Source organism: Zosterops lateralis, assembly GCF_965231275.1.
Source record: "Zosterops lateralis genome assembly, chromosome: 5".
Taxonomy (NCBI): domain Eukaryota; kingdom Metazoa; phylum Chordata; class Aves; order Passeriformes; family Zosteropidae; genus Zosterops; species Zosterops lateralis.
The window spans coordinates 2,147,203-2,162,577 of NC_139766.1; the positions used below are offsets into that span (position 1 = coordinate 2,147,203).

At 51.5% G+C, this 15,375-nt stretch overlaps 1 protein-coding gene across 1 annotated transcript in view; it reads left to right on the top strand.

Moving 5' to 3' along the window:
- Nucleotides 1-12,443, top strand: part of ATP6V1B1 (ATPase H+ transporting V1 subunit B1) — a 31,371-nt gene extending 18,928 nt beyond the window's left edge. Inside the window, exons 6-14 of the mRNA XM_083861301.1 lie at nucleotides 201-340; nucleotides 1,069-1,170; nucleotides 1,823-1,920; nucleotides 3,185-3,308; nucleotides 4,951-5,101; nucleotides 7,720-7,802; nucleotides 7,927-8,031; nucleotides 9,499-9,628; nucleotides 12,044-12,443. Coding sequence (XP_083717427.1) covers nucleotides 201-340; nucleotides 1,069-1,170; nucleotides 1,823-1,920; nucleotides 3,185-3,308; nucleotides 4,951-5,101; nucleotides 7,720-7,802; nucleotides 7,927-8,031; nucleotides 9,499-9,628; nucleotides 12,044-12,201 — 1,091 coding nt within the window. The 3' untranslated portion in view covers nucleotides 12,202-12,443. The remainder of the gene's footprint in view (nucleotides 1-200; nucleotides 341-1,068; nucleotides 1,171-1,822; nucleotides 1,921-3,184; nucleotides 3,309-4,950; nucleotides 5,102-7,719; nucleotides 7,803-7,926; nucleotides 8,032-9,498; nucleotides 9,629-12,043) is intronic.
- Nucleotides 12,444-15,375: the final 2,932 nt, after the last annotated feature.

The following is a 15,375-nucleotide window of genomic DNA, read 5'->3' on the forward strand; positions in this document are numbered from 1 at the left end:
TCATCCATCCATCCATCCATCCATCCATCCATCCATCCATCCATCATCCATCCATCCATCCATCATCCATCCATCCATCCATCCATCCATCCATCCATCCATCATCCATCCATCCCTCCATCCATCCTGGGTGGGCCTGGATGTCTCCAAGTCCTCTCCCAACCCCAACCATTCCATGATTCCTCCTTTTCCCTCTCCAGGCCAGCCCATCAACCCCCACGGGCGGATCTATCCCGAGGAGATGATCCAGACCGGGATCTCTCCCATTGATGTCATGAACAGCATCGCCCGCGGACAGAAAATCCCCATCTTCTCCGCTGCGGGGCTGCCCCACAACGAGGTGGGATTGTGGGAACAGGGGGATGGAGGGGGTTGGGAAGGTGGGATCCCCTCTCCTGGTGGCGGGAAGCTGCCGGCAGCTCATGCCTCAGTTTCCCCGCTGGCGCAGCGATCCCTGTGTGTTGTGTGGGGGAGGATCTGGGGTCCCTAAATCCAAGGGTTGGGGGGGTTCCAGACCCTTCTCGTGTCCCCAGGAGTGTGGCTGTGACAGGGGACAGAGCAGGAGGGGCTGGAAATTCCAGAGGGGGATGGGATGGGGTTGGGATTGGGATTGAGATGGGATTGGGATGAAATTGGGATTGAGATGGATTTGGGATTGGGATGGGAAGGGATGGGATTGGGTTGCTTTGGGATTGGGATTGAGATCAGGATGGGATTGGGATGGGATTGGGATGGGATTGGGATGGGATTGGGATGGGATGGAATGGAATGGATGGGACGCGATGGGAACAGATGGGATGGGTTTGGGATTGGGATGGAATTGGGATTGGAATTGGATTGGATGGGACCCGATGGGAATGGATGGGATGGGAATGGGATGAAATTGGGATGGAATGGGATTGGGATTGGGATAGAATGGAAACCATCCCTGACCACCCAGGAGTGACCACAGGCAAAGCTGGACACAGCAAACGGGGGACACCCTACTGGCCCCTGACCTGTGGGGCCATGGCCACTTTGGGGTGTCCCTGGTGCCACCCCTGTCCCCGTCCCTGTCCCCTCGCTCAGATCGCGGCGCAGATCTGCCGCCAGGCCGGGCTGGTGAAGAAATCCAAGGACGTGGTGGATTACCACGAGGACAACTTCGCCATCGTCTTCGCCGCCATGGGGGTGAGTGGGGGACGCGATGGGACATCCCAGGTGACCCCAGAACTGCCCTGAACCTGTGTCCCCATGTCACCTGACCATGTGTCCCCATGTCCCCTGTCCGCATGTCCCCAAGTCCCCTGACTGTGTGTCCCCATGTCCCCTAACTGTGTGTCCCTGTGTCCCCTAACTATGTGTCCCCATGTCCCCTGACCATGTGTCCCCGCCATGTCCCCATGTCCCCGTGTCCCCATGTCCCCTGACCATGTGTCCCCATGTCCTCATGTGCCCCTGTCCTCGTGTCCCCTGTCCCCATGTCCCCGTGTCCCCTGACCATGTGTCCCCATGTCCTCATGTGCCCCTGTCCTTGTGTCCCCTGTCCCCATGTCCCCATGTCCCCTGACCTTGTGTCCTCATGTCCCCTGATCACATCCCCATGTCCCCTGTCCCCATGTCCCCTGACCATGTGTTCCCCCATGTCCCTGTGTCCCCGTGTCCCCATGTCCCCTGACCATGTGTCCCCATGTCTCCTGTGTGTCCCCGTGTCCCCTAACCATGTGTCCCCATGTCCCCTGACCATGTGTCTCCCCCATGTCCCTGTGTCCCCATGTCCCCTGACCATGTGTCCCCATGTCCCATGTCCCCGTGTCCCCTGACCGCGTGTCCCACCGGGCAGGTGAACATGGAGACCGCGCGGTTCTTCAAGTCGGACTTTGAGCAGAACGGCTCCATGGAGAACGTCTGCCTCTTCCTCAACCTGGCCAACGACCCCACGTGAGGAGCAGCCCTGGCGCCTCCTCATCCTTCCTCCTTCTCCTGCCCCTCAACCTCCTCCTTTCTTCTTTTCCTTCTCTCTCCTCCTCCTCTTTCTCCTTCTTTCACCTCCTTTTTCTTCCTCCTCCTCCTCCTCTTTCCTCTCTTGTTTTCCTTCTCCTTTTTCTTTCTCCTTCTCCTTTTTTCTTTTCCTTCCCCTTCCTCCTCCTCCTCCTTCCTTCTTTTTCTTCCTCCTCCTTTCTCCTTTTGTCTCCATCATTTTTCTCCTCGTTCTTCCTTCTCCTTCCTCCTTCTCTTTTTTCTCCTTCTTTTCCCTCCTGTTTCTTCCTCCTCCTCCTCTTCCCTCTCTTTTTCCTTCTCCTTTTTTCTTTCTCCTTCTCCTTCTCCCTTTTCCTTCTCCCTCCTCCTCCTTTTTCCTTCTTTTTCCTCCATTTTCCTTCTTATTCCTTGATTATATTCCTTTATTATATTCCTTTATTATATTTTATTAATATATTATATTCCTTTATTATATTTTATTAATATATTATATTCCTTTATTATATTCCTTTATTATATTTTATTAATATATTATATTCCTTTATTATATTTCCTTCTTATTTCCTTTCTTATTCTTTTCCTTCTATCTTCTTTTCCTTTCTACTTCTCCCTCCTCCTCCTCCTTCTTTCTCTTCTCCCTCCTCCTTTTTCCCTCATTCTTTCTTTTCTCCTCCTTTTTCCTTTACCTTTCCTCTCTCCCTCCTTTTTCCTCCTCCTTCTTTTCCTCCTCCCCCTTTTTCCTTCCCCCTTCTTTTCCTCCTCCTTTTTCCTTCATTCTCTTTCTTTTTCTCCTCCATTTTCCTCCGTTTTTCTTTTCCTTTCCTTCCCCCTCCTTTTCCTCCTTTTCCATCTTTCCCTCCTTTTCCCTCCTTTTCCCTCCTTTTCCCTCCTTTTCCCTCCTTTTCCCTCCTTTTCCCTCCTTTCCCTCCTTCTTCTCCTTCTTCTCCTTCTTCTCCTTCTTTTCTCCTCCTTCCTCCCTCTCCCCTTCTTTTCCCTCTCCCTCTTTTTTGCTCCCTCTCTCTCCTTTCCCTTTCCTCCCTCTCCCCCCACCAGGACCCCCCCAATCCCACCTGGATCCCTTTTTGAGGGGGTCTCTCCCTGCTCCCCCTGCCCTGGGAGGTGACAGCACCATTGGGGAGACCCCCCCCCACCCCAGGCTGCACCCCAAACCTGCCCTGGGGGGGGCCTAATTAAGCTAATTAGGCTAATGGGGGGTGTCGCACAGGATCGAGAGGATCATCACGCCGCGGCTGGCGCTGACCACGGCCGAGTTCCTGGCGTACCAGTGCGAGAAACACGTGCTGGTCATCCTGACCGACATGAGCTCCTACGCCGAGGCGCTGCGGGAGGTCAGCCCGGGTCACCTGGGGGTCACAGGGACAGCCCGGGTCACCTGGGGACAGCTGGGGGTCACAGGGACAGCTGGGGGTCACAGGGACAGCCCGGGGTCACCTGGGGACAGCTGGGGGTCCTTGGGGTGCTCGGGGTCACAGGGACAGTCCGGGGTCACCTGGGGACAGCTGGGGGTCACCTGGGGACAGCTGGGGGTGACAGGGACAGCCCGGGGTCACCTGGGGACAGCTGGGGGTCACCTGGGGACAGCTGGGGGTGACAGGGACAGCCCGGGTCACCTGGGGACAGCTGGGGGTCACAGGGACAGCCCGGGGTGACAGGGACAGCCCGGGGTCACAGGGACAGCCCAGGGTCACCTGGGGACAGCTGGGGGTCACAGGGACAGCCCGGGTCACCCTGGGGACAGCTGGGGGGGACAGGGACAGCCCGGGTCACCTGGGGACAGCTGGGGGGGACAGGGACAGCCCGGGTCACCTGGGGACAGCTGGGGGTCACAGGGACAGCCCGGGGTCACCCTGGGGACAGCTGGGGGTGACAGGGACAGCCCGGGTCACCCGGGGACAGCTGGGGGTGACAGAGACAGTCCGGGTCACCTGGGGACAGCTGGGGGTCACAGGGACAGCCCGGGGTCCCCCTGGGGTGCTCGGGTGACAGGGACAGTCCGGGGTCATCCCAGGGACAGCTGGGGGTCCTTGGGGTGCTTAGGGTGACAGGGACAGGCCGGGGTCACCCTGGGGTGCTCAAGGTTGCAGGGACAGCTGGGGGTCCTTGGGATGCTCGAGGTGACAGGGACAGCCCGGGGTCACCCGGGGGTGCTGGGGGTGACAGGGACAGCTGGAGGACCTGGAGGGTTTAGGGTGCTCGGGGTGACAAGGACAGATCGGGGTCGTTGGGGAATTTGGGGTGCTCGGGGTGACAAGGACACCTGGGAGTCCTTGACATGCTCAGGGTGACAGGGACAGCTGGGAGTCCTTGGGGTGCTCAGGGTGTTCAGAGTGACAAGGACAGCTGGGAGTCCCAGGGTCCTTAGGGGGTTTGGGGTGCTCAGGGTGACATGGGATGCTTGGGGTGCTCGGGGTGACAAGGACAACTGGGGGTCCTTGAGGTGCTCAGGGTGACAAGGACAGCTGGGGGTCTCAGGGTCTTTGGGATCTTTGGGGGTTTTGAGGTGTTTGGGGTGTCTGTGATGCTCAGCACACCTGCGGTTTTTGGGGTTGCCCGGGCTGCTCAGGACACTCGTGTCCCTTGTGCCTTCTGTGGGTTTTGGGGTGTTTGGGGTCTTCGGGATGCCTGGGGTGTTTTGGGGTCCTCAGGATTCTCATCACACCTGGGGTTTCCATGGGTTTTGGGGTGTTTGGAGTGGGGTTCCCACAGTTTTTGGGGTGTTTGGGGCACCCAGCACACCTGGGGGTTTTGGGTGGTCATGCTCCTCATTTCTCCCCTGTTTTTTGGGATGTTTGGGTTGGGGTTCCCAAGTTTTTTGGGACGTCTGGGATGGAGTTCCAAGTTTTTTGTGGTGTTTGGTGTATTCAGGGCACCCAACACACCAGGGATTTTCGGGTGCTCATGCCCCTCGTTCCCCCCATTATTTTTGGGGTGTTTTTTGGGGTGCTCTGACCCCTCCCCAAACCCGTCCAGGTGTCGGCAGCCCGGGAGGAGGTTCCGGGCCGGCGCGGCTTCCCCGGGTACATGTACACCGACCTGGCCACCATCTACGAGCGCGCCGGGCGCGTGGAGGGCAGGAACGGCTCCATCACCCAGATCCCCATCCTCACCATGCCCAACGACGGTCAGCGGGGCCGGGAACACCGGGAATACTGGGAATAATACTGGGAATACCGGGAATAATACTGGGAATACCGGGAGGGGCTGGGAATAATACTGGGAGATCAGGAATTCCCTGCTCCGGGCATGTGGAGGGTGGGAACGGCTCCAACACCCAGATCCCCATCCTCACCATGCCCAACGACAGTCAATGGGACCGGGAATATTGGGGATAATACCAGGAATAATACCGGGAATACCAGGAGGGACAGGAATAATACCGGGAGATCGGGATTTCCCTCCTCTGGGCATGTGGAGGGCAGGAACGGCTCCATCACCCAGATCTTTACCATGCCCAACGATGGTCAGCGGGGCCAGAAACACCAGGAATAATCCTGGGAATATTGGGGATAATACAGGGAATAATACCGGGAATACCAGGAGGGGCTGGGAATAATACCGGGAGATCAGGAATTCTCCACTCTGGGCGTATGGAGGGCGGGAACGCCTCCATCACCCAGATCCCCATCCTCACCATGCCCAACGATGGTCAGCGGGGCCGGGAACACCAGGAATAATCCTGGGAATATTGGGGATAATACAGGGAATAATACCGGGAATACCAGGAGAGGCTGGGAATAATACTGGGAGATCAGGAATTCCCCATTCTGGGCGTGTGGAGGGCGGGAACGGCTCCAACACCCAGATCCCCATCCTCACCATGCCCAACGATGGTCAGCGGGGCCGGGAACACCGGGAATAATACCGGGAATATTGGGGATAATACCAGGAATACCAGGAGGGGCTGGGAATAATACAGGGAGATCAGGAATTCCCCATTCTGGGCGTATGGAGGGTGGGAACGGCTCCATCACCCAGATCCCCATCCTCACCATGCCCAACGATGGTCAGCGGGGCCGGGAACACCAGGAATAATACCGGGAATACCAGGAATAATACTGGAAATACCGGGAGGGGCATGGGAATACCGGCAATAATACCGGGAATAATACTGGGAATACCAGGAATAATACCAGGAATACTGGGAGGGACGTGGGGATACCGGGAATACCGGGAGAGGCACAGGAATAATACCGGGAGATCAGGAATTCCCCATTCTGGGTGTGTGGAGGGCAGGAACGGCTCCAACACCCAGATCCCCATCCTCACCATGCCCAACGACAGTCAATGGGACCGGGAATATTGGGGATAATACCAGGAATATTGGGGATAATACCAGGAATAATACCGGGAATACCAGGAGAGGCACAGGAATAATACCAGGAGATCAGGAATTCCCCACTCTGGGCGTGTGGAGGGCGGGAATGGCTCCATCACCCAGATCCCCATCCTCACCATGCCCAACGAACACCGGGAATACCAGGGATAATACCGGGAATACCGGGAGGGGCCATGAATAATGCCAGGAATACTGAGAATACTGGGAGGGGCTTGGGAATACTGGGAATACCAGGAATAATACCGAGAATACCAGAAAATATTGGGAGGGGCACAGGAATATCAAGAATAATACTGGGAATAATGCCGGGAATACCAGGAATAATACCAGGAGGGGCACAGGAATACCAGGAATAATACCACGAATAATACCAGGAATAATATTGGGAATAGTGCGATGGGCCAGGAATAATACCAGGAATACCAGGAATTAATACTTCTGGGAATTCCGGGAATAATACCCAGCGATCGGGTTTTCCCTGCTCCAGGAAATGGTGGGGTTGGGAAATCCCGAATTGTTTTGGTTTTACCTCGTTTTGGGGAGCTGCTGGGGTGGTTTAGAGTCTGAGAGTTTGTCATGTTCCTAAAAACGCCTCAACTCCTCCTGTTTGGGGTCATTGGGACCAAAGGGGTGACACTGAGACCCCCCTGAGCCATCCAAGCCACCCCATCACCTCACATTTGGGATCCCCAGCACCAGGACAGGGAGGTGACACCAAAACCCCTCTGAGCCATCGAAGCCACCCCGTATCACCTCCTGTTTGGGGTCATTGGGACCAAGGGGGTGACACTGAGACCCTTCTGAGCCATCCAAGCCACCCCAAACATCTCCAATTTGGGGTCCCCAAATCCAGGACAAGGGAGATGACCCTAAAACCCACCCTATTGACTCCAGTGGTGGTAGCACTGCCCCAATGACCCCACAGATGTGACAACAGCGATGTCCCCTGTCCCTTTGAGCTGCCAGCCCCACTTTGGGGTCTCACCACCCTTTTATCCCCCACCCCAGACATCACCCACCCTATCCCTTCCTATTTGGGGTTTCCAGATCCAGGACAAGGGAGATGACCCTAAAACCCACCCTATTGACTCCAGTGATGGCTGTGCTGCCCCAATGACCCCACAGATGTGACAATAACAATGTCCCCTGTCCCTTCGAGCTGCCAGCCCTGTTTTGGGGTCTCACCACCCTTTTATCCCCCACCCCAGACATCACCCACCCCATCCCCTCACATTTGGGGTCCCCAGATCCAGGACAAGGGAGGTGACCCCAACCCCCCCCCAGGTGACCCCAGTGGTGGCAGTGCTGCCCCAATGACCCCACAGATGTGACAACAGCGATGTCCCCTGTCCCTCTGAGCTGCCAGCCCCACTTTGGGGTCTCACCACCCTTTTAACCCCCAGACATCACCCACCCCATCCCCGACCTGACGGGTTTCATCACCGAGGGCCAGATCTACGTGGACAGACAACTCCACAACCGCCAGGTCGGTTCCCAAATCCCCTCCAGGGATGGATCCAGGGATGGATCCAGGACCCACCAGGGCTGGAACCCTCCCGGGAACACTGGGACGGGGTTGTCTGGACATCGGGATCGCTCTGACCCCACAGATTTACCCCCCGATCAACGTCCTGCCCTCGCTGTCCCGACTGATGAAATCGGCCATCGGGGAGGGGATGACCAGGAAGGACCACGGGGACGTGTCCAACCAGCTGGTGAGGCCTTGGGGACATCGGGGTTTGTCACTTCAGGGCCCTCCTGTCCCCCCGTCTGGGGAGGGATCGGGTGAGGCCTCACCTGCTCCAGCTCCCGGATCCAGAATTTGGGAGGGTGAGGAGCAATTCCAGAGGAGGTTCTGGAGATGATCCGAGGGCTGGAGCTTGGGGAATGTTCACCTGGAGAAGGAGAAAATCCAGGGAAAACTCAGAGCCCTGATATTGTGATTTTGGGATGATTCAGGATAAGATCCCAAATTTGGGAGGGTGAGGAGCAATTCCAGAGGAAGTTCTGGAGATGATCCGAGGGCTGGAGCTTGGGGAATGTTCACCTGGAGAAGGGAAAATTCCAGGGAATCCTCAGAGCCCTGGGATTCCAGAGGGGACCTCTGATTTGGGGATTTTGGGATGATTCAGGATAAGATCCCAAATTTGGGAGGGTGAGGAGCAATTCCAGAGGAAGTTCTGGAGATGATCCGAGGGCTGGAGCTTGGGGAATGTTCACCTGGAGAAGGGAAAATTCAAGAGAATCCTCAGAGTCCTGGGATTCTGATTTTGGGATGATTCAGGATGGGATCCCAAATTTGGGAGGCAGAGGAGCAATTCCAGAGGAAGTTCTGGAGATGTTCCGAGGGCTGGAGCTGCTCTGGAACTGGGGAATGTTCCCCTGGAGAAGGGAAAAGTGCAGGGAATGCTCCGAGTCCCTGAAGGGGAAAACTCCAGGAGAGCTGGAGAGGGACTGGGGCCAAGGGCTGCAGGGACAGGACACAGGGAATGGATCCCACTGGGAAAGGGGACATTGGGCTGGGATCTTGGGCAGGAATTGCTGGGAATGGAATTCCCACATTTGCTGGGGCTGCCCCTGGATCCCTGGGAATGTCCAAGGCCAGGTTGGGATGGATTTGGAAAAACCTGGGATGGTGGGAATTGTCCCAGTCCATGGAAAAGTGGAATTTTTGGGATTTAAGGTTTTTTCCAAACCATTCCAGGATTCTGGAGCTCTTTTGCTCTGGGAAATTTGAGAATGTTCCCCTGGGGAAGCAAAAAATCCAGGAATTCATCCATAAATCCATCAATCCATCCATGGCTGGGTTAACCTTGAAAAGGATCATTCCCATCCCCCAAAAAAAAACCCAGAGTTTGGGAAGTTTGGGAATGAGGGGACGAGGTCAGGGATGATGGGAGAGCTGGGAATATCCAACCTGGAGAAGTGAAAATTCCAGAGAATCCTCAGAATCCCTAAAGGACCTCCAGGAGAAGCTGGAAAGGGACCGAGGAAGGACAGAACACAGAGAATGGGAAAAAGGGAATATTTTTATGGAATATTGAGTAGGAATTCCCAGATTTGAGATCCTCATCCGGGTCGGGATGGACTCGGAACCAGCTGGGCTGGTGGGAGGTGCCCCTTGGTGGGGTCCGTGCCCATCCCTGGGATTTGGGAATTTTGGGAATTTCGGGGTCCCGCAGTACGCCTGCTACGCCATCGGGAAGGACGTGCAGGCCATGAAGGCCGTGGTGGGGGAGGAGGCCCTGTCCGCCGACGACCTCCTGTACCTCGAGTTCCTGCACAAGTTCGAGAAGCAGTTCATCTCCCAGGGTGAGTCTGGGGCCCTAAAAACCCTAAAATCATAAAATCGGGAATTCGGGATGTGGGAAAACCCAAAATTTCATCTCCCAGGGTGAGTCCGGGGCCCTAAAAATCCTAAAATCATAAAATCGGGAATTCGGGATGTGGGAAAACCCAAAATTTCATCTCCCAGGGTGAGTTTGGGACACTAAAAACCCCCAAATCCTAAAATCGGGAATTTGGTATCTGGAAAAACCCCAGAATTTCATCTCCCAGGGTGAGTCTGGGACACTAAAAACCCCTAAATCCTAAAATCGGGAATTTGGGTTCTGGGAAAACCTCAGAATTTCATCTCCCAGGGTGAGTTTGGGGCCCTAAAATTGGGAATTTTGGATGTGGGAAAACCCCAAAATTTCATCTCCCAGGGTGACTCCAGGGACGCTAAAAATCCCAAAATCCTAAAATCGGGAATTTGGGGTCTGGGAAAACCCCAGAATTTCATCTCCCGGGGTAAGTCCAGGGCCCTAAAAACCCCAAAATCCTAAAATTGGGGATTCAGGATCTGGGAAAACCCCAGAATTTCATCTCCCAGGGTGAGTCTGGAGCCCTAAAACCCCTAAAATCCTAAAAATTGGGAATTTGAGATCTGGGAAACCCCAAAATTTCATCTCTCAGGGTGAGTTTGGGGCCCTAAAACTGGGAATTTTGAATGTGGGAAAACCCCAAAATTTCATTTCCCAGGGTGAGTCTGGGACCCTAAAACCTTAAAACCCTAAAATCAGGAATTCGGGATCTGGGAAACCCCAGAATTTCATCTCCCAGGGTGAGTTTGGGACACTAAAAACCCCCAAATCCTAAAATTGGGAATTTGGGTTCTGGGAAAACCTCAGAATTTCATCTCTTAGGGTGAGTCCGGGGCCCTAAAATTGGGGATTTTGGATGTGGGAAAACCCCAAAATTTCATCTCCCAGGGTGAGTCCAGGGACGCTAAAAATCCCAAAATCCTAAAATCGGGAATTTGGGGTCTGGGAAAACCCCAGAATTTCATCTCCCGGGGTAAGTCCAGGGCCCTAAAAACCCCAAAATCCTAAAATTGGGGATTCAGGATCTGGGAAAACCCCAGAATTTCATCTCCCAGGGTGAGTCTGGAGCCCTAAAACCCCTAAAATCCTAAAAATTGGGAATTTGAGATCTGGGAAACCCCAAAATTTCATCTCTCAGGGTGAGTTTGGGGCCCTAAAACTGGGAATTTTGAATGTGGGAAAACCCCAAAATTTCATCTCCCAGGGTGAGTTTGGGGCCCTAAAAACCCCAAAATCCTAAAATCAGGAATTTTGGATGTGGGAAAACCCCAGAATTTCATCTCCCAGGGTGAGTTTGGGACACTAAAACCCTAAATCCTAAAATTGGAATTTGGGTTCTGGGAAAACCTCAGAATTTCATCTCTTAGGGTGAGTCCGGGGCCCTAAAAACCCCAAAATCCTAAAATCGGAAATTTGGGATCTGGGAAAACCTCAAAATTTCATCTCCCAGGGTGAGTTTGGGGCACTAAAACCCTAAAATCCTAAAATCAGGAATTTGGGATCAGGGAAAACCCCAAAATTTCATCTCCCTGGGTGAATCCAGGGCCCTAAAATCAGGAATTTGGGTTCTGGGAAAACCCGAAAATTTCATCTCTCAGGGTGAGTCTGGGACCCTAAAAACCCCAAAATCCCAAAATCAGGAACTCGAGATCTGGGAAAACCCAAAAATTTCTATTTCTTTTTTTTTTCCCAAGGGGAAACTTTTTAAAATGTATTTTCTAAAGGAAAAAAAATTAAGTTTATTTTTTTCTCAGGGAAATATTTTAACAGTTTTTTGGTGTTGTTTTTTTTCTCAAAAGGACTTTGTGTAAACAATATTTTTGAAGCTTTTTAACAGTTTTTGTTTCTAAGGGAAAATTTTTAAATTTTTTTTCTAAGGCAAATTTTTAATAGGGTTTTTTTTTCAAAACAACTCTGTGTAAATAAACAATAATAAATAAAACAATAATAAATAAATAAAACAATTAAACAATCAAACAAATAAACCATTAAACTTTTTTTTTTTTCTCTCTCATAACTGTTCTTTGCTATTTTTTGTTATTTAGCCAATGGGAGAGGTGTCAGTCACCATCTTAAAGGGCTGAATAAATTGGAAATTAACATTTTTTTATTAGAATTATTTCTACTGCTTTCTCACCGAAAAGAGATTAAATTTCTGAATTGAAATTTTAAATTAAATTTTATTTAATTTACATTTAATTTAATTTATTTAAATTAAATTAAATTAAATTGTTAAATTAATTTCTGAAATAATTTTTAAATTAAATTTCATTTCATTGACATTTAATTGAATTTATTTAAATTAAATTAAATTATTAAATTAAATTTCTGAATTAAATTCCTTTCACTCCTCTTTGGGCAGGTCCCTACGAGAACAGGACGGTGTTTGAGTCCCTGGACATCGGGTGGCAGCTCCTCAGAATCTTCCCCAAACAGCTCCTGAAACGAATCCCCGAAAACATCCTGGCTGAGTTCTACCCCCGGGAGGGGAAAGGGCCCGAGCAGGGAACAGCCCTGTGACCCCAAAACCCCACAGAGCCCCTTTTCTGAAAATTGGATCCCCCTTTCCTAAAACTGGATTCTCTTTTCCTAAATATGGATCCCCCTTCCCTTAATTCAGATCCTCCTTCCCTAAACACAGATCCTCCTTTCCTAAATCCAGATCCTTCTTTCCTAACACCAGATCTCCCTTTCCTAAATATGGATCCCCCTTTCCTAAATACAAATCCCCTTTTCCTAAATTTGGATCCCCCTTTCCTAAATCTGGACCCACCTTTCCTGAACAGGATCGCTTTTCCCTAAAATTGGATCCCTCGTTCCTAATTTTGGATCCCTTTTTCCTAAATATTGCATCCCTTTTTCCTAAAATCAGATCCCTGTTTCCTAAAATTGGATCCCCCTCTCCTAAAATTGGATCCTCTATTCCTAAATCTGGATCCCCTTTTCCTGAAATCGGATCTCCTACCTCCAAGAGGCCAAAGGGCCCGAGCAGGGCACAGCCCTGTGACCCCAAAACCCCACAGAGCCCCTTTTCCTAAATCTGGATCCTCCTTTCCTGAAATTAGATCCACCTTTTCTAAATACGGATCCACCTTTTCTAAAATCAGATCCACCCTTCCTAAATATGGATTCTCCTTTCCCTAAAATTGAATCCCCCTTTCCTAAATGTGGATCCCCCTTCACTAAAACTGCATCCCCTTTTCCCATATATGGATCCCCTTTTCCCATATATGGATCCCCTTTTCCCATATATGGATCCCCCTTTCCTAAAATCAGATCCACCTTTCCTAAATCTGGATCCCCCTTCCATAAATTGGGATCCCCCTGTCCTAAATACAGATCCCCCTTCCCTTCATTCAGATCCCTCTTCTCTAATATTGGATACCCCTTTCCTAAATCCAGATCCCCCTTTCCTAACACCAGATCCTTCTTTCCTAAATTCGGATCCTCCTTTCCTAAAATCAGATCCCCCTTCTGTAAAATTAGATCCCTTTCTCCTAAATCCGGATCCCCCTTCCATAAATTGGGATCCCCCTGTCCTAAATACAGATCCCCCTTCCCTTCATTCAGATCCCCCTTCTCTAAAATTGTATCCCCCTTTCCTAAATCCTTATCCCCTTTCCTAAATCCGGATCCTTCTTTCCTAAATCCAGATCCCCCTTTCCTAACACCGGATCCTCCTTTCCTAAATACGGATCCACCTTTCCTAAAATCAGATCCCTCTTTCCTAAATATGGATTCTCCTTTCCCTAAAATTAGATCCTCCTTTCCTAAATCTGGACCCACCGTTCCTAAATAGGATCGCTTTTCCCAAAAATTGGATCCCTCGTTCCTAATTTTGGATCCCTTTTTCCTAAATATTGCATCCCTTTTTCCTAAAATCAGATCCCTGTTTCCTAAAATTGGATCCCCTTTTCCTAAAATTGAATTCCCCTTTCATAAATCTGGATCCCCTTTTCCTAAAATTGGATCTTCTACCCCTGAGAGGCCAAAGGGCCCGAGCAGGGCACAGCCCTGTGACCCCAAAACCCCACAGAGCCCCTTTTCCTAAGTATGGATCCTCCTTTCCGAAAATTAGATCCACCTTTTCTAAATACGGATCCACCTTTCCTAAAATCAGATCCCCCTTTCCTAAATATGGATCTCCCTCTCCTAAAATTGGATCCTCCTTTCCTAAAATTGAATCCCCCTTTCCTAAATGTGGATCCCCCTTCACTAAAACTGCATCCCCTTTTCCCATATATGGATCCCCTTTTCCCATATATGGATCCCCTTTTCCCATATATGGATCCCCTTTTCCTAAAATCAGATCCTCCTTTTCCTAAATATGGATCCCTCTCCCGTAAAATTGGATCCCCCTTTCCTAAATCTGGATCCCCTTTTCCTGAAATCAGATCTCCTACCCCTGAGAGGCCAAAGGGCCCGAGCAGGGCACAGCCCTGTGACCCCAAAACCCCACAGATCCCCCTTTCCTAAATATGGATCCCCCTTTCCTAAAATTGGATCTTCCTTTCCTAAATCTGGATCCCCCTCTCCTATAACTGGATCTCCCTTCCCTAAATATGGGTCCCCCTTTTCTAAAATTGGATCCCTCATTCCTAAAATCAGATCCCCCCTTAATTGAGATTCCCCCTTCCCTAAATCAGGATCCCCCTTTCCTAAAATCAGATCCTCCTTCTCTAAAATTGGATCCCCCTCTCCTAAATCCAGATCCCCCTTTCCTAAACCTGGATCTCCCTTTCCTAAAATTAGATCCTTCTTACCTAAAATTGGATCCCCTTTTCCTAAATAGGGATCCCCCTTCCCTAAATAGGATCCCCCTTTCCCTAAAATTGGATCCCCCTTTCCTAAAACTGGATTCTCTTTTCCTAACCAGGATCTCGCTTTCCTAAATACAGATCCCCTGTTCCTAAATCTCTGTTCCTAATTCCCTGTTCCCCTCTTTTCCTAGATACGGATCCTTTTCCCTAAAATTGGATCCCCCTTTCCCAAATCCGGACCCCCCTTTCCCAAAATTGGACTCCGCTTTCCTAAAATTGGATCTCCCTTTCCTCAAACCAGATCCCTCTTTCCTAAAATTGGGAAAAACATATTTTTAATTTTTTTTTTTTAATCAGTGAATAAACCACCACGGTCACCAAACCCCTTTTGTGCTCCGACGTTTCCTTCCACAACCTTGGAATTCCCACCCCTGGGAACCCCTGGGAACCCCTGGGAACCCCTGGGAACCCCTGGGAACATCTGGGAGTTTCAGCTCCCCCCAAAACCCCGTAATTCTGCTTTTTCGCCCCATGGAAAATCCCAACATCCTTCTTTGGGTTTCGCTTCCCCGATTTGGGATCGGGGCCGCCCGGGGGGAGAGGAGGGGACAGGGGACAGGGAGGGGACAGGGGACAGGGAGGGGACAAGGCACAGGGTGGGGACAGGGGACAGGGTGGGGACAGGGGACAGGGAGGGGACAAGGGACAGGGTGGGGACAAGGGACAGGGAGGGGACAAGGGACAGGGTGGGGACAGGGGACAGGGTGGGGACAGGGGACAGGGAGGGGACAAGGGACAGGGTGGGGACAGGGGACAGGGTGGGGACAAGGGACAGGGGACAGGGAGAGGAGGGGACAGGGGATAGTGGACAGGGAGAGGAGGGGACAAGGGAGAGGAGGGTGGACAGGGGACAGGGAGGGGACAAGGGACAGGG